At 50.9% G+C, this 13495-nt stretch overlaps 6 protein-coding genes across 6 annotated transcripts; 2 read left to right on the top strand and 4 right to left on the bottom strand.

The window, feature by feature from the left end:
* Positions 1-144: 144 nt before the first annotated feature.
* Positions 145-1813, bottom strand: PtrM4_149860 (uncharacterized protein; the record flags this gene model as incomplete). The annotated part of the gene is made up of 3 exons (XM_066110021.1): positions 145-911; positions 959-1301; positions 1382-1813. The coding sequence occupies 3 exons, from the start codon at positions 1811-1813 to the stop codon at positions 145-147; spliced, it is 1542 nt and encodes a 513-aa protein (XP_065960004.1).
* Positions 1814-1843: 30 nt separating this feature from the next.
* PtrM4_149870 (uncharacterized protein) lies at positions 1844-3763 on the bottom strand (the record flags this gene model as incomplete). The annotated part of the gene is made up of 1 exon (XM_066110022.1): positions 1844-3763. The coding sequence occupies one exon, from the start codon at positions 3761-3763 to the stop codon at positions 1844-1846; it is 1920 nt and encodes a 639-aa protein (XP_065960005.1).
* A 63-nt stretch (positions 3764-3826) lies between these two features.
* On the bottom strand, positions 3827-6541 carry PtrM4_149880 (rve domain containing protein; the record flags this gene model as incomplete). Its single annotated transcript, XM_066110023.1, has 1 exon — positions 3827-6541. One exon carries the CDS (start codon positions 6539-6541, stop codon positions 3827-3829), a length of 2715 nt encoding a protein of 904 aa, XP_065960006.1.
* Positions 6542-10139: 3598 nt separating this feature from the next.
* Positions 10140-10822, top strand: PtrM4_149890 (CFEM multi-domain protein; the record flags this gene model as incomplete). Its single annotated transcript, XM_001938563.2, has 3 exons — positions 10140-10235; positions 10359-10500; positions 10560-10822. 3 exons carry the CDS (start codon positions 10140-10142, stop codon positions 10820-10822), a joined length of 501 nt encoding a protein of 166 aa, XP_001938598.1.
* A 183-nt stretch (positions 10823-11005) lies between these two features.
* PtrM4_149900 (GCIP domain containing protein) lies at positions 11006-12127 on the bottom strand (the record flags this gene model as incomplete). The annotated part of the gene is made up of 2 exons (XM_066110024.1): positions 11006-11360; positions 11487-12127. 2 exons carry the CDS (start codon positions 12125-12127, stop codon positions 11006-11008), a joined length of 996 nt encoding a protein of 331 aa, XP_065960007.1.
* A 1028-nt stretch (positions 12128-13155) lies between these two features.
* PtrM4_149910 (uncharacterized protein) lies at positions 13156-13455 on the top strand (the record flags this gene model as incomplete). The annotated part of the gene is made up of 3 exons (XM_066110025.1): positions 13156-13257; positions 13311-13358; positions 13411-13455. 3 exons carry the CDS (start codon positions 13156-13158, stop codon positions 13453-13455), a joined length of 195 nt encoding a protein of 64 aa, XP_065960008.1.
* Positions 13456-13495: the final 40 nt, after the last annotated feature.

Below are 13495 nucleotides of genomic sequence, written 5' to 3' on the forward strand. Positions count from 1 at the left end.
CTATGTCTATGTCTGCTTCCCATGCACGTTCTAAGGCTGTAATGTGGCAAGGCGAGCTTCTGGCCACATTCACCCAGCATACCTGCATTTGTCTGTGTCGGTGTGGCGTGGTTTCGCCGGGTGAATTTGCGGGTTGTGCCCTCATTACGCACTAGATCCGAGGCTCATTTCAGTGTCAGCGTGCTCAGACGATGACGTATTAGGGTCTTGGTCAGCGGTGCTAGGCTGCACGCTTCTAGCAGACATTCGCGCTAGGTTGAGGTCTTGCGTAGTTGCAGCTGTTCTCTTAGACCTCCTAGTCCCTAGGGTGGTTGCGGGCTCTCTAACAGTGGCTGTGTTTAGGTTGTTTACGTCTTGTCGGCTTCTTTTACTTGCGTCCGTAGGTGTTCCCACAGGCTCAGTAGTATTAGCTATGTCGCCGTCCGTGATTTCAATGGAGGTTTCGACCGTGCTGCCTGTCTGTCTTCCTCTAGCTGGCTGCATTGCCTCAGAAGCACGGTCACCCGCCTCCCTAATGACTTTTAGTTCCCCTTTGTGGGTTGGATGAGTCGGCCGTTCGCCCTCGTTGGGGCTGCTGGGCACTTGTCGTGGGTTGCTGGAAATGGGCCGTGGCAGTTGGCGCACTTTGGTGTGTCTTTGCATTGTTCTCCGTGTGGTCCCTGGTGAGTTGCCGTTGTTTTGCTGCATGTCGTGCAGCGGGCTGGCCTTGTGCAGCGGCTGGTTTTGCAGTACCCTAGGCAGCCTGGGTCGTGCAGCATTGCAGGTGAGTTCTTCTTTATCTCGTGCGCGTAGTCGCCCGTCCCAAATAGGCGAAACGATCGTACGGGTCTGGTGAAAGATATAATCCAGGTTGTCCTTCCCTCCGTGGGTCCATGTCTGGAGGGCCGGCAGCTCGCCGGTTCGATCCCTGTCTGGGACAGAGCTTCGCTGACTATATCGTCTATTGTGGTGGGTATACTTTCCCCTGTGATAGTGCGGTATGAGCTTTCTACGCCCTGGACTGCATAGTTCACCCATCGTTCAGGTAGTCTTGCGCTCTCGCCCTCTACCGCTCGGATCATGAGTTCGCGATTCTCCTGCCCCATAAGCAGGGCCTTGATTTTGTCGTTGCGGGGCGTAATCGCCCAGCCAGTCTTGATATGTTTTGCCGTAGGTATGTCGGAGGGGGTAATTTCCTTAATCGCCTTTACAATAGCCATGCGGGCCGCAAATGGTGATGCCCGTTGGAGCCGAGCCTCCGCTCCAACCGCTATAAGGATACGGTTGTCAGTGTTTAGAGGTCGCCTAGGAGTTTGAGCTAGCTGCTTTGGGGCAGCCGTGGCCGCTTTCGTCGTAGCGGCCCCCCTTGCTGGGGGGTTGGATTTTTCAGGGTCCTAGCTACGTCCGCCCAGGAGCGGTGCGTAGTGTCAGAGTCGCTCCCTGAGTTTGGGGGCGTGATTAGGGGCGTGATTAGGGAGGTGTTAATAGCCCTTAGCACCTTCTGTTGAAGGTCCTTAGCCACACGGGCTCCGTCTGGGTCGGTGTACTTCCCAAGGCATCTGTCGACAGCTGTCGCTAGATCCGTTATGATGGAGTGGTGGAGGTTTGTAGCTTTTTGGGCTGCCTGAATCCGCTGGCGGACCGCTTCAGAGACAGCTTGATTGTAGGAGGTGGGCGCAGTGCTACCGATAGAAGGTTCAGCACGAGTATGTGCTCGCTGCCTCCTCTTGTTGCCGCGCAGGTCAGTATTAATAGGGCTCTCAGGCTCCTCTGATCGTGTATGGGGGGGTTGGGCACTCCGTGGCGCCCTCTCTGGAGTTTCTACATTAGCCATTCTAACCACCTCCGCGAGAGCAGAAAGCGGTTATTTAGCTGAGGTAGTTACAGGCCGCCGTGCCGTTAAAATGATGTAAAAATCGTATAATTTTATAAGGGTCCCAAATTCCTTAAAAGTTGGTGTTCGGTGTGTTGTGAGCTTTGATGGAGGAGCTGGAGGCTCTTCTTGAACTTGAGCACCAGCGCGAGCAGCCTCAACGCGTTTTTGACGCTTGTTGTTCGATGAGGTAGCTGCTGAAGCTCTCCTCTTTCCCTTTTGGGGTAGTTGTATAGCTTTAGCAGCGTCTCTCTCCTCCTTCTGGCGCGCGCGTTCAGCTGCTTTCTCAGCTCGCTCAAGCTCCCTCATCTCCTTGAGTCTCTGCCTCTCCACACGCCTCTCCTCGAGCTCATCTTGACGCTGCAGTCGAGCCTCCTCGCGCTGCTTCTTGGACCGTGCTTTTTGGAGTTTCTCCTCCGTCTCATCTCGCTCCCGTACTGCTTCTCTAGCTCGAGCCTCACGCAGCTTGCGAGGAGACCAGAAGACAGAGCCACCGTGATACTCCTGGCGCTGTTGAAGGTCAAGAGCTTTGCCCTTCTTCCTGTGCTTCTTTTTATGTTGAAGAGCCTCCTTTAAGCCCTCGTTCTCATGCTTTAAAAGCTCATACTGCACAGAGAGATGGTGAACGCTTGAGCGCAGCTTTCTTGCCTCATACTGATGGCTATCATTAACAGCAGCTCGTACTAGCCGATCGAGCTTTCTCCAGTCATGATCAGAGAGCCCTGACGATGAGCTTCTCTCAGCTTCTGGCGTGCTAGCAAATCTACGAAGGATAACGTTGGCATCCATCGGCCAGATCCCAGTGGCTTCGAAGGCCTTCAATATGAGGCTCTCTGTGAAGGAGGATATCCAGGCGCTCCAGAAGAGCGGGAAGAAGTCCCCTTTCTTGATTGGAATAAGGCCTTGAGCCTTATGGAGATGGTTAGTGAGCTCGTTAGAGTAGGCTTGAGAGAGTGGCTTGAACAGCACTACATCTAGCGGCTGGAGCGTATGGGTCGAATGGGGAGGAAGGATCATGAGGAGGATCCTATGGCGATCGCAGTACTTAATAAACTCCATCGTGAGGTGAGATCCATGGCCATCAAGGATGAGCAATCTCCATCTACCTGATCGTTGCTTTGTAGAGCGATCAAACACCTGCTCCAGCCAAGCTAGGCCTACGTTATCATTTGACCAGCCTGTTGGAGATGATGAGACAAAGACCTCATGTTCTCCTGCCTTGATATCTTCTACCCAACTCGATCGTATAGCTCCATTTTTAGCTGCGTAGATAAGGGCTGGAGGCAGCGAGCTCCCATCAGCGCAGCAGCAGGCCAGGACTGTCAGAAACTCGCGTGATCCATCCTGGAGAGATGCTCGAACCTCCTTCTTCTCCCATTGACGCCTGCTGAATATCCTCTTACTTCTGCCTATCAAGCCAATTAAGAAGCCCTTCTCATCCATATTGTATATATCTCGAGCCTCTAGGTGATATTCGGTGATCTTTCGATGCAGCAGCTCGAAGTAGAGTCTATACTTTGACTCAGAATCAGCCAGGTGGCGCGTACGATCCATGGCGCTGGTCCACTTTGAGATGAGATGGATCTCGTGTCGGTTGATGAAGCGAGTAACCCAGCTCTCGCTGAGCTGCTGATGGGCTACTTCTGATGAGAAATTCCTGATCATCTCTCGTGTAGGAGGAATGCCTCGCTTTGTGAGCTTTTCGATATATCTCACAAGCTCTAGCTCTTGTTGTGGGTTGAGTTTCTGCTGGTTGAAGTTCTTGTCTCTTTCTGAGCTTGTCTGGCCCTGGTGCCTTCGGGTCAACGTAGATCTCACAACACCATGCTTAGCAGCAATTTTAGTATACGAGAACTGTTCTCCTGGCTCTAGATTTTCAATATCTTCAATCGCAGCTTGAATTGGGTCCATATTGGTGGAGTTAACGTGTGTTGAAGGTGAAGGGGTTTGACGTGTTTTGGTGTTCCCCGCGCATCACGCGAATCCGCGCATCACGCGCACGGACACGTTATAGTTGTCAATGTCCGCGTCAAAGTCAAAGCTAGACTGCGCTTCAGCCTCTAGTCCGTCAAATACATAACCACTACCTTGCTCCGGGAGAGAGACTTCATGGTGTGGAAATGAAGAGGGATCTAGTGCTGGCGGTGGATCTTGGATATAGAAGCATTGATCCGGTTTGGTTGTAGCTGTGTCTTCTTGGACTACAGCTTTGACGTCGTGTTTAGGCCAAGCAACACTGCTCGTACGGTGTATGGACTGTGTGACTGGATCCCACATAAGGTAGATCCGTGATCCTTCTCGACCGACGAAGTACATCTTGACCGATCGTGGTTCGAACTTGGCGCTCTGAACTCGTCGCTGTACTGGTTGATGGACGTACCCAGCTTCTCCGAAGGTGCGGAAGGAGCATAGGTTAGGCACAGGGTTTGCAACCTTCATGTGCTCAAATAGCAGCTGTCTTGGTGTCTTACTGTCTAGTACAGCAGAGCTGACGCTATGGTTAAGGACGTCGATAGAGTACTGGGCTGCGTATGGCCAGTATGACTTAGATATGTGAGGCGCCGCCAAAATCATTGTGCGTGCTCGGACCTCCACTACGTAGTTGCTGGCTTCAGCGACTCCATTCTGGTGGGGTGTATAGGCGGTGGAAGGCTCGGAGATGATGCCTTTGTCCTTGAAGTAACGCCCAGTCGTCTGGTTGAGGAACATGTTGTCGTTGTCCATGTGAACGATCGACACTCGAACGTGGTGTTGAGTTTCCATCTTGTCCAGGTGTTGTATAAGCTTAGATGTGATTGCTGCTTTGCAGTCTGTGAAATCAATCCAGCGGTATCGTGAGTAGTCGTCGGTGTACAGTATCCAGTAGCGCTCACCGTTGACACCTTCGGGCGTCACTGGTCCAACGATATCGATATGAATACGATGGAGGAACGTGGTTGAGCGGGCTGGAGACCGTCGTGAGATCTGCTTCTTCGATTTGGATAACATGCAGGCCTCGCATGAGAATGCCTGTGTTGTAGTGAGACGTAGGCCGGTGGTGTTGGCGACAAGAAGCTTAAGAGCTTTGGGGTCGGCATGGCCAAACAGCTCATGGAGCTCTTGGAGAGTAATCTCGCGATAGGGAGCGAGTACACCTGTTGGGTTGGTGGTTGCGGCGGTTGCAAAGGCAAACGCGCGAGCTGCCTCAAGCTCTGTGTTGGCGAGGAGGAGCGTAGGGATCTTGTCGATCTCAGGTGTGAAGGCGATCTCTTGTTGTGATGGCATGAGGTACAGCTTGCTGTCCCAGCCGTGGTAATAGAGATTTTTCGCTCGTAGTTTAGAGTGGGAGAGGACTGATACAAACATGTCCGGAGCGTATAGCACGTTAGTGAAGGAGACCTTGTTGAGTACACCTTCTGACGTGACGACAGTGATCTGAATGGTACCTACCTGCTTAGCAGTAATAGGTCCGGCTCCAGTATTAATTGTAGCAGGAGCAGTGTCGTGTAGAATTTGGAACTTGCTGCGATCATTGCAGATGTGATCGCTGCTTCCAGTATCGATAATGAATCGTTGTTTGAAGTTAGAGGTCTCCTTGGTGAGACTCTGTACCTTCTCTGACAAATGAACCGTTGTAAAGGCAAAGCCTTCAGCATTAATAGCTGCGGCGTTGGTGCTAGTAGGCTGTTGTTTGCCTTGTTGTTGAGCTTGGCGCTGACGCCAGGCTTCAGTGGCGAGGTGAGGAAAGGTGTACCAGCAGTTATCACCTCCTCCAGTATGGTTGCAGTCGCAGTGCTTGCAGTATGGGGAGGTATTTGTAGGTCTCTGAGTCGCACCCTCAGAACCTCTACCTCGTCCGCGCTGGGCTCGCCCATTGCCTCGATTGCCGCGGCCACGGGTGGCGCTTCTGTTGGCGTCGTTGTTATCACCAAGAGGCTGACTGCGGTTGTTGTCACCCCCAGAAGCTCGGATAGACGTGTTAATGGTCTTGATTGGGTCGTCGCGGCGGGCCTCGTCAATGAGCTCGCTGCACATGCGATCGACGTTCAGAGTAACGTTGCGGCGCAGATCAGCGCGGCGATCGCGTCCGTAGTCCGGGTAGGCGTTGTTGATAGCAAGAATGAACTGATACACTCGAGCTTTGTTAGATAGCTTACAGTCTGCGATGACGTCAAGCTTTGCAAGTCCTGCTTTAAACTTGTCGGTGAAGTTGGCTGTAGAGGGGCAGTCTTGAGCTCTCAGCTTGAAAAAATCTGCCCAGATAGTACACTCTTCAGTGACGCCTTGTTCACGATAACGAGCTGTAATAGCTTCGTACTTCTGCCTCACTGTGGGCAGGTTCATGACGTTGTCCCATACTGATCTTGGTACTGTATTGAGTATAGCCAAGGTGAGAGACGATTCTCGGGAGTTGTAAATACGATAGAGCTCATAGTCTTTGTCGTACTGTGTAGTAACTTCTTTGTTGTGGGCTCGTACGCGTTGCTGAGCGTCAAGCAGAAGTTGTGGCGTGTTGAATGCCGATGACGTAGTTGTCGGTTCAGTTTGATAGTGAGGTGTTTCTGGGTATGTGACCATGTAGCTGCCGTCGAGTAGACCTCCGATAGAGTGAATATTTGCGTACAGCTTCAATGCTGCTTCCCAGTGGTAAGCGTTGCTACCATCTGCTTGTAGCTTTGGGATCGCGTCCATCGCTGTGGATGGCGCCATCGTGACTTTATCGTCGTCGTCGTCGCGCGAGTGACTGATGTTGTGTTCAACTGATCGGTTCTGCTGCTGCGGAAATCGCACCTCTAGAGCACTTTATCGTGATAGAGGAGGGCTCATAACCTGATGAAGGTGGAGAAAACGTGCGTGAACTTGTTGTATTGGAGCTACGGGAGAAGGGAGAATATCTATGGTGCGCGCACGGAGCAGCTGACTAATCAGTGCCTGGCCAATCAGAGCACGGGAAGCCTGATTCACCGTGAATACTAGTGAAGGCTCTCACCGCGTCTCGACAATTAGGATAGGTTTGTGTACAGTAGTGCTTGTAGTGCGGTTGTTGCTGTGCAGTACAGCCATAGGTACGGAAAGAAGGGTTACCGTCGAAACGTAGTTGGATGTGCTGATGCACAATACCCACGTACCTAGGTAGTACAGAAGGTATTCAATAAGTAGGAGGGGTAGGACACGTACCAAGAGGCGGACAGTGGACAAATTTCACCAGCACGGGCGTATGAACGAATACACCAGAAATGTGTAAAGGTCCAATCTCATGGGAAACGAGAGGGTCCCAGTATGGCAATCAGAAATTTGGTATGGAGATTAGCGCACAGGTCTTGTTCATGCTTCCTTCTCGTAGTCTAGTCCTGCGGAGCATGATAGAGTCACAAGGTTATCTAGGGTAGAGACGAAGTCGTTCCTTAGGAAAGTGTTTCGTGGCAGACCACATTGCTTCAGTGGTTTGCATACAGTGTATGTTACTTTTGAACAGTCAGTTACGGTTGATCAAGATGTCCTGGCACTTGAGTAGTCAATATCCATATAATTTTGGATATTATCTTGTCCAAGCCAGACCAAGGTGTATCCAAATTGCCCCTCAATCTACTACTTGCAGAGATGTCAACAAGCAAGTCAAGCTGGCTTGATTCTTATCGATTGCAGATCACAGACCATTCTCTGGGACGTGCCACTGTGCACGAGCCTCTATATTGTCTGTGATCTGCAATCGATAAGAATCAAGCCAGCTTGACTTGCTTGTTGACATCTCTGACTACTTGAGACGTGGTCGACTAAGCTTATATCTAAAACAACCAGACACACTTGGTACTCCACAACCCTTCTAGTAGAAAATTCTAGAATGGCCTCGTGTTCTACGCGGCATATGTCTTTTGGGACCGAATGTAGCTCCCGGGTGGCATTTTACGCTAGCTATCCGAACCACACAACATTCTCCATGCCTGATTAAATTTTCACAAAAAGAAGAGAGGAGAAAACGACCATCGATGAAGTCGAGGAGAAGAGCGAGTAGAGGTGATATATAATAGCTATTTCTGGCGTTGCACAACAGTAGGTATCCTACTATAGTGAAGGGGGTATTTAATTTTTTGCGGACTTGTCGAAGATGTATGTGGTAAACATGAGCAATAATGTGTACATGAAGAATAGGAGCCTGGCACACCCATCCATTCGCAAGATTCCAAGAAAGAGGAAGAAGCTGTGGTAGCAATGAACCAGTTCTTCCATGTGTCCTCAACATCCATAGTTACCCTGTTACTGTGAAAGACCCACGTGTACCGTAGTTCATCAAGAACACTACCATATAAAACGCGGCATTGTGAGCTAATAGCGAAGAAAGTTCAAAATTCAGTGGACTCATAATGAGTAAGTTTACAGTCGCGGAGTCATCGTTATGTCGCAAACGATAATCCGATGCGATTATGATAAAAGACCCAAACCAAAATGCAAGAGACCAGAGGAACTTCAAGTACACTTCATTTTCCCGTGCAATGCCGTCGTAGAGGCAAAGACTGATAGCTAGTCGCGCAAACATGCATCCATATTGTCCTGCTGCAGCAACAATCTCCTATCCGTATGTGATTGCCGGGTTTGTCCGTAGGCCAGTAGACGGATACATGATTGCGAAAATCGAATCTTGCAACGTGGGAGATCTGTGTGGGTATTGCGGATTGTGTGGCTTTTGTAGTGTCACTTCTCAAAGTTTGTTACCGTACGTGACACCTGCATACTAACGACTGCCGAAAATGTGACAGGATCGGTAGATAGAGATACGGGCGCGATGCGAGTTGTACGAATTTCAATACTTCAAGTGCCCGGATGGAAGGTCGATGGAAGGTGTGACGGTGTACTCCAATTTCTCCGAAGATGTTTGGTGAAGGTCGTATTCCGGTAGCTACCGTTCATGCACTACCGCCCGAAGGGGTGGCGCGGATGTATCATCGATTGTTATGGAACGGTTCACCTCCTCCCGAGCAATCGAACTTTCCATCTCCCGAACACAGGACGCTTACTCGACGTCACACTAACGCATGCAACAGCTGTCATGCTGCTTTCCTTTCTTTTCCCGACTCAACCCGTCAATCAAACATGGAGATTGCGACGCGACGAACAAGCAAATCTGGACCCGCCCTTTTCCCGTTCATCATCATAACGGCTTTTTGGTCTTTTCCATGCTCTTCGTACCCGCAATTACGAGGTCCATGTAGTCTTTTAACCTGGCCAAGGCCGAATATGAAGCATTAATTGCGAGACTATACCAAAGAAGTAATCAATAAGTAAGCAGAAAGCGCGTAATCATGGGGTGGCCATTTCGTGGACGCGTCCATCTCGGCCTCATTTGCCAGCGCGCCTCGTCTACATCTCAAAGCACGACGTACCCTCATCGAATCGGCCAAATACCCAACACCCAAGAAACCCAAAAGCAGAAGGTTGGAGCCAGAGGGCTACCGCGCAAAGACTATGGGAGCCACAGTGCCAGGGAAGCATCCGTGTCTCGGTGCGTGCGCGACCGTTTTAGCGGCCTTGACCCCGCCGAGTGATAAACCACGCTAATACGGGCTGTTCTTCGGCGCCGGTCGTGATGAAGTTTGTACGGCAGACGGGCGTGTTTGTTCCTTGGTAGCGCTAAATTCTTACCTAAGTCTGCACTTGCGGTACGGCGTTTTGGCTGCAAGGGATGAAATCAGGAGGCGACAACGAAGCTCGTCGCCATGCAAACGCACATTGCTTTTCTGCGCTGTGATGTTGATGCGTAGTCCAAGTTCGGCTGAGATAAGTCAGCCAGCTAGGCCTAGCACGGCCACGGCTCCCTAATAGCTCCAAACCTGAGACACCCTGCGCTTCACCAAAAAGGCCCAAAGGCAGGTACCGCAGCTCCTCGAAGCCACATCCTAGCCGTCGATCCGCTGCCCCAGCATCAGAAGGTCTCCACTTATGCACCGACGACTCTCAGTCGCCGCCAGTGGCTCCGCTAACCCTAGACCGCTAGCCAATACCAGGTAAGCTCATCGTATCCTAATAACTCCAGGGGAACCGGCCCAAGGTCTGACTGCAAGTACGTCGATTGCATACCTGTAAGCTAGACTAGCTAGGGGGCGGCACTGGTAAAATAACACAGAGCACACGTACCCACTTCTCCACCTCACTGCGGGAAAAAGAGGCTATATACCTGTGCGCCCCGTCCCATCTCTTCGTCCGCCAGTCAAGCACTTCAACTCACTTACATTCAATCCTTTTTGCCTTTGCCTCACCAGCACCGCCTCGTCCTATTACTCCGAATAATCCATTCGTTTCTAAACCAGCAAACATGCGTTTCCAAGCTTCCGTCCTCGCCGTTGCGGCTTCCGTTGCCCTCGTTAGCGCCCAGAACACCCCCAACCTCAGCGCTGTTCCCTCATGCGCTGTACGTGCCTCCTCTTGTAGTCACCGCTTCGATGAAAGCTTCGATGTTGAACAACATGAAGACGGGATTCGATCTGCGGCTACTAAAACATGATTAGAATCATTTGCTAATCGGATGTCATAGGTTCCTTGCTTCTCTGAGGCTCTTCCCTCATCTGGCTGCTCGGTCACCGACATCAAGTGCCAGTGCACCACCGGCCGCGAACCTCTTACTGCCGCGCTCATGAAGTGCGTACCCACCAAGTGCTCGCCTCAAGAGCTTGCCAGTAAGTTCCAATACATCCCAAATCATCTGTAAATTTGCATAGCTGACGCCCAATACCAGACCTCCAACCCGCTCTTGTTGGTCTCTGCGAGCAGGCCGGTGTCACTCTCTCCGGTATCCCCACCGCCACTGCCTCTGGCTCTTCTCCCATGGCCTCCGGTGCCATGCCCTCCGGTATGGCCTCCGGTATGCCTTCTGGTTCCACCCCCAGCGGCACCGCTACCGGTGGCTCCCCTCCCCAGCAGACCCAGAACGCTGCCGCCGGCATGGCCGTCGAGTTCGGTGCTATTGCTATGGGTATTGCCGCTGTTTTCGGATTGTAAATTATGGGGATGATAATGTAGCTGGAGGAGATAATGGAAGAGTCTCGAGAGAGTCTCATGTAGGAATTTTCCGCTTCGTTGCTTGTACCATTTTGTTCGGAATAAACACCATACCCATTTTCTGATGCAGCGTCGTTATTATACATAGATGATAGTGATGCTTGAATACGCAGAGTCAACTTTTCATGCTGCTTCTATTGCGCTCACCCACTTGGTAGACCACCCTGTGAACTCGTCATCTTCGCCCGTCCAACTTTGTCTTACAAGCTCAATTGCGCTCTTTGTCTCTGCACAGCATTTTTCTAGTGTTTGTTTCGCTTCGTCTTCGTCAAGATCGTAAAAGGCGCCAGCTATATCATCAACAGTCTCCGGTATCGTCTTCAGTATGCTCATCAAGTCGTCAAGCTTTTTGCTAGGACTTGGCCCTGTGCCGTTCGCGTTTGCCGTAGGTTCAAGCGTGGAGGACGCTGGGTATGTTTTTAGTCTTCTCTTGATCAATGCTTGATATAGCATGCCAATCATCTTGAGCTTCTTAACGCTAGCGTCCAGCAGCTTCTTAAGCTCCTTGTCATCTTTGCCAAGCTTATTCGATGCGCCGAAGATATCGTCTTCGTCATCGCTGTCTTCTGCTTTGTCGTCGTCGTCTTCGACGTCTTCGCCCCACTCCTTCAGCTCCTCAATCGCATCTAACAACACTGCTCTCAATTCCTGCACCTTCTTGACGACCAGCCCGACCACTCCATCTGCGCATAGCTTCAGCAACACGTCACATGCTTCCCAAACCACGCCGGTTGCCGAGAGGACTTCCTGTTTCTCGCTTTCCGTCGGCCCATTTTCTTTTGTTGTTGCCGCCCCATTTGCTTGTGCAGCTTGTTTCTTCTCTGCCATTTTCAAAATCATGACTAGAACGTCTCCCCACGATCCCAACAGCCTCCGTACCTGCGCCTTGACTTCTGTACGCATAATGTTTCCAATATCGCCCCTCTGCCCCTCCCGCGGAACATATGAAGCAGCCGTAACCATTCCACTCAACGGCCCGGAGCTGACATCGCCAATCTTTGCTATTATCGCCGATGGCGTGAGAGGTGGGGTTATCAGGAGGAGCGAAAGGGTGGTCGTGTGCGATTTGAGGAGGGTCGTAGACGACTTGATGAGTTCGAGAGGGTCTGCTATCTCAGTGGCCGATGTTTCAGACCCTGAGACAGCCTCCTTAGACGGCGCGAGGGAGGATTGATAGTGTACAAGGAGCGCTTGTGTGGTTTTTGTAAGGTCGACGAGAGTGCGAACATCTTTGGGTTTCGTCATTTTTCTGCGCTTTTTGGGAGTATTTGAAAGACAGAGATTTCCCTAATTCTGATTTTCCTGATATTCCTTCAAGGAGGTAACGTTGCTGGTATTTTTCTAAAAGTCGGATCTCAGAACTCGACAGCACCAAAATTTTGGTGGGGCTGCCTTGGAGTCACTCTTAGCGGGGCAGTTCCGTCATCGTGGATGCTGTCCGTGCACCAAGACCACGTACCTTAGATACATCAATACTCAATGAAACCAAGTACACGTGATACGCGATAAGATGTGTCCCACAGTATGTTTGGGTCATATCCGCCCCCAACGCGTTCTTTTTGCTATGATACACAGCCTGATCTACACCCACTCAAGTAGCGTGTTGCCATTCGTATAGATTCGACCATTCCACCCGTCCGAGCCTGCGCATGTATCAAGTTTTGACAGACTGAAATCGAATTAGATATATTGCGCCTGCAGGTCTGGGCCTATGGTGCTTCTCCCCTCGCCAATGGACCATACAGGCAGAAACTCGTCCTGGCTTCAGAAACAGGTCTGCCTTGCCTTCTGAGGCGGATAAGATTTCGCCCCCGCGCCCTGGAAGCCACCAAGCTTATCTAGTCAGCCTACAGGAAGCATGGTTGATCCACGACATATGGTAGGTGGGTATTACAAGTGATGCATGCATCATCTTTCACCGGAATTACGACCTGACCACTAAAGACTCATGTGGATGGCAGATGACTCCTTATTGCATGCATGTACAAATTATATATCGTCATTCGGCTCGTGAGATAGCCTGGTGATAGTCCTATCTGCTCTATCAATGAAGGTGGAGCACTGGCGGTGCCATGAGGGAGTGAAGCAGAGCCGCGTCGTAGAACTACAGCCTAACTCTTGTATATGTTTCAGTCAAGGCTGCGCGCGGGGTGTAGAAGACATCCATACCTTAGGCCTAAATCAATCTTGGCCATTTTGATCATACCGACGATCTACTGGGGCTAACGCCACACATAACACTGCCTCATCGCTTACAACAAGTCGGATTGCCAATGGCATACGTCTGGGACTCTTTTGAAACGTACCGCCTGGATCAGCAGGACTTGGAAAAATACCTGACCGGGCTGTTCGGCCATTACGATTTTCTCATCACGGTAAGACCATCTTTATCCTTGTTGTGGATATGTGGATTGATCATTACGCACAGGTTGTCAACGGGTACTACAAGTTTTGGATCCCTAGTGCATTATCAACAGTATGTGATCTTTGATGCCCACCAGTTTGTCGATAGTTCTGAAAGCAATCAGGAACAGAAGGAAGGGCTCGCGGATCTTCGATGGGAAGATGATTGAGGATGCGGGAAGTCGCCAACGTGGGGCGCTACGAATCATC

The sequence above is a fragment of the Pyrenophora tritici-repentis genome, chromosome 9, assembly GCF_003171515.1.
Source record: "Pyrenophora tritici-repentis strain M4 chromosome 9, whole genome shotgun sequence".
Classification (NCBI taxonomy): Eukaryota; Fungi; Ascomycota; class Dothideomycetes; order Pleosporales; family Pleosporaceae; genus Pyrenophora; species Pyrenophora tritici-repentis.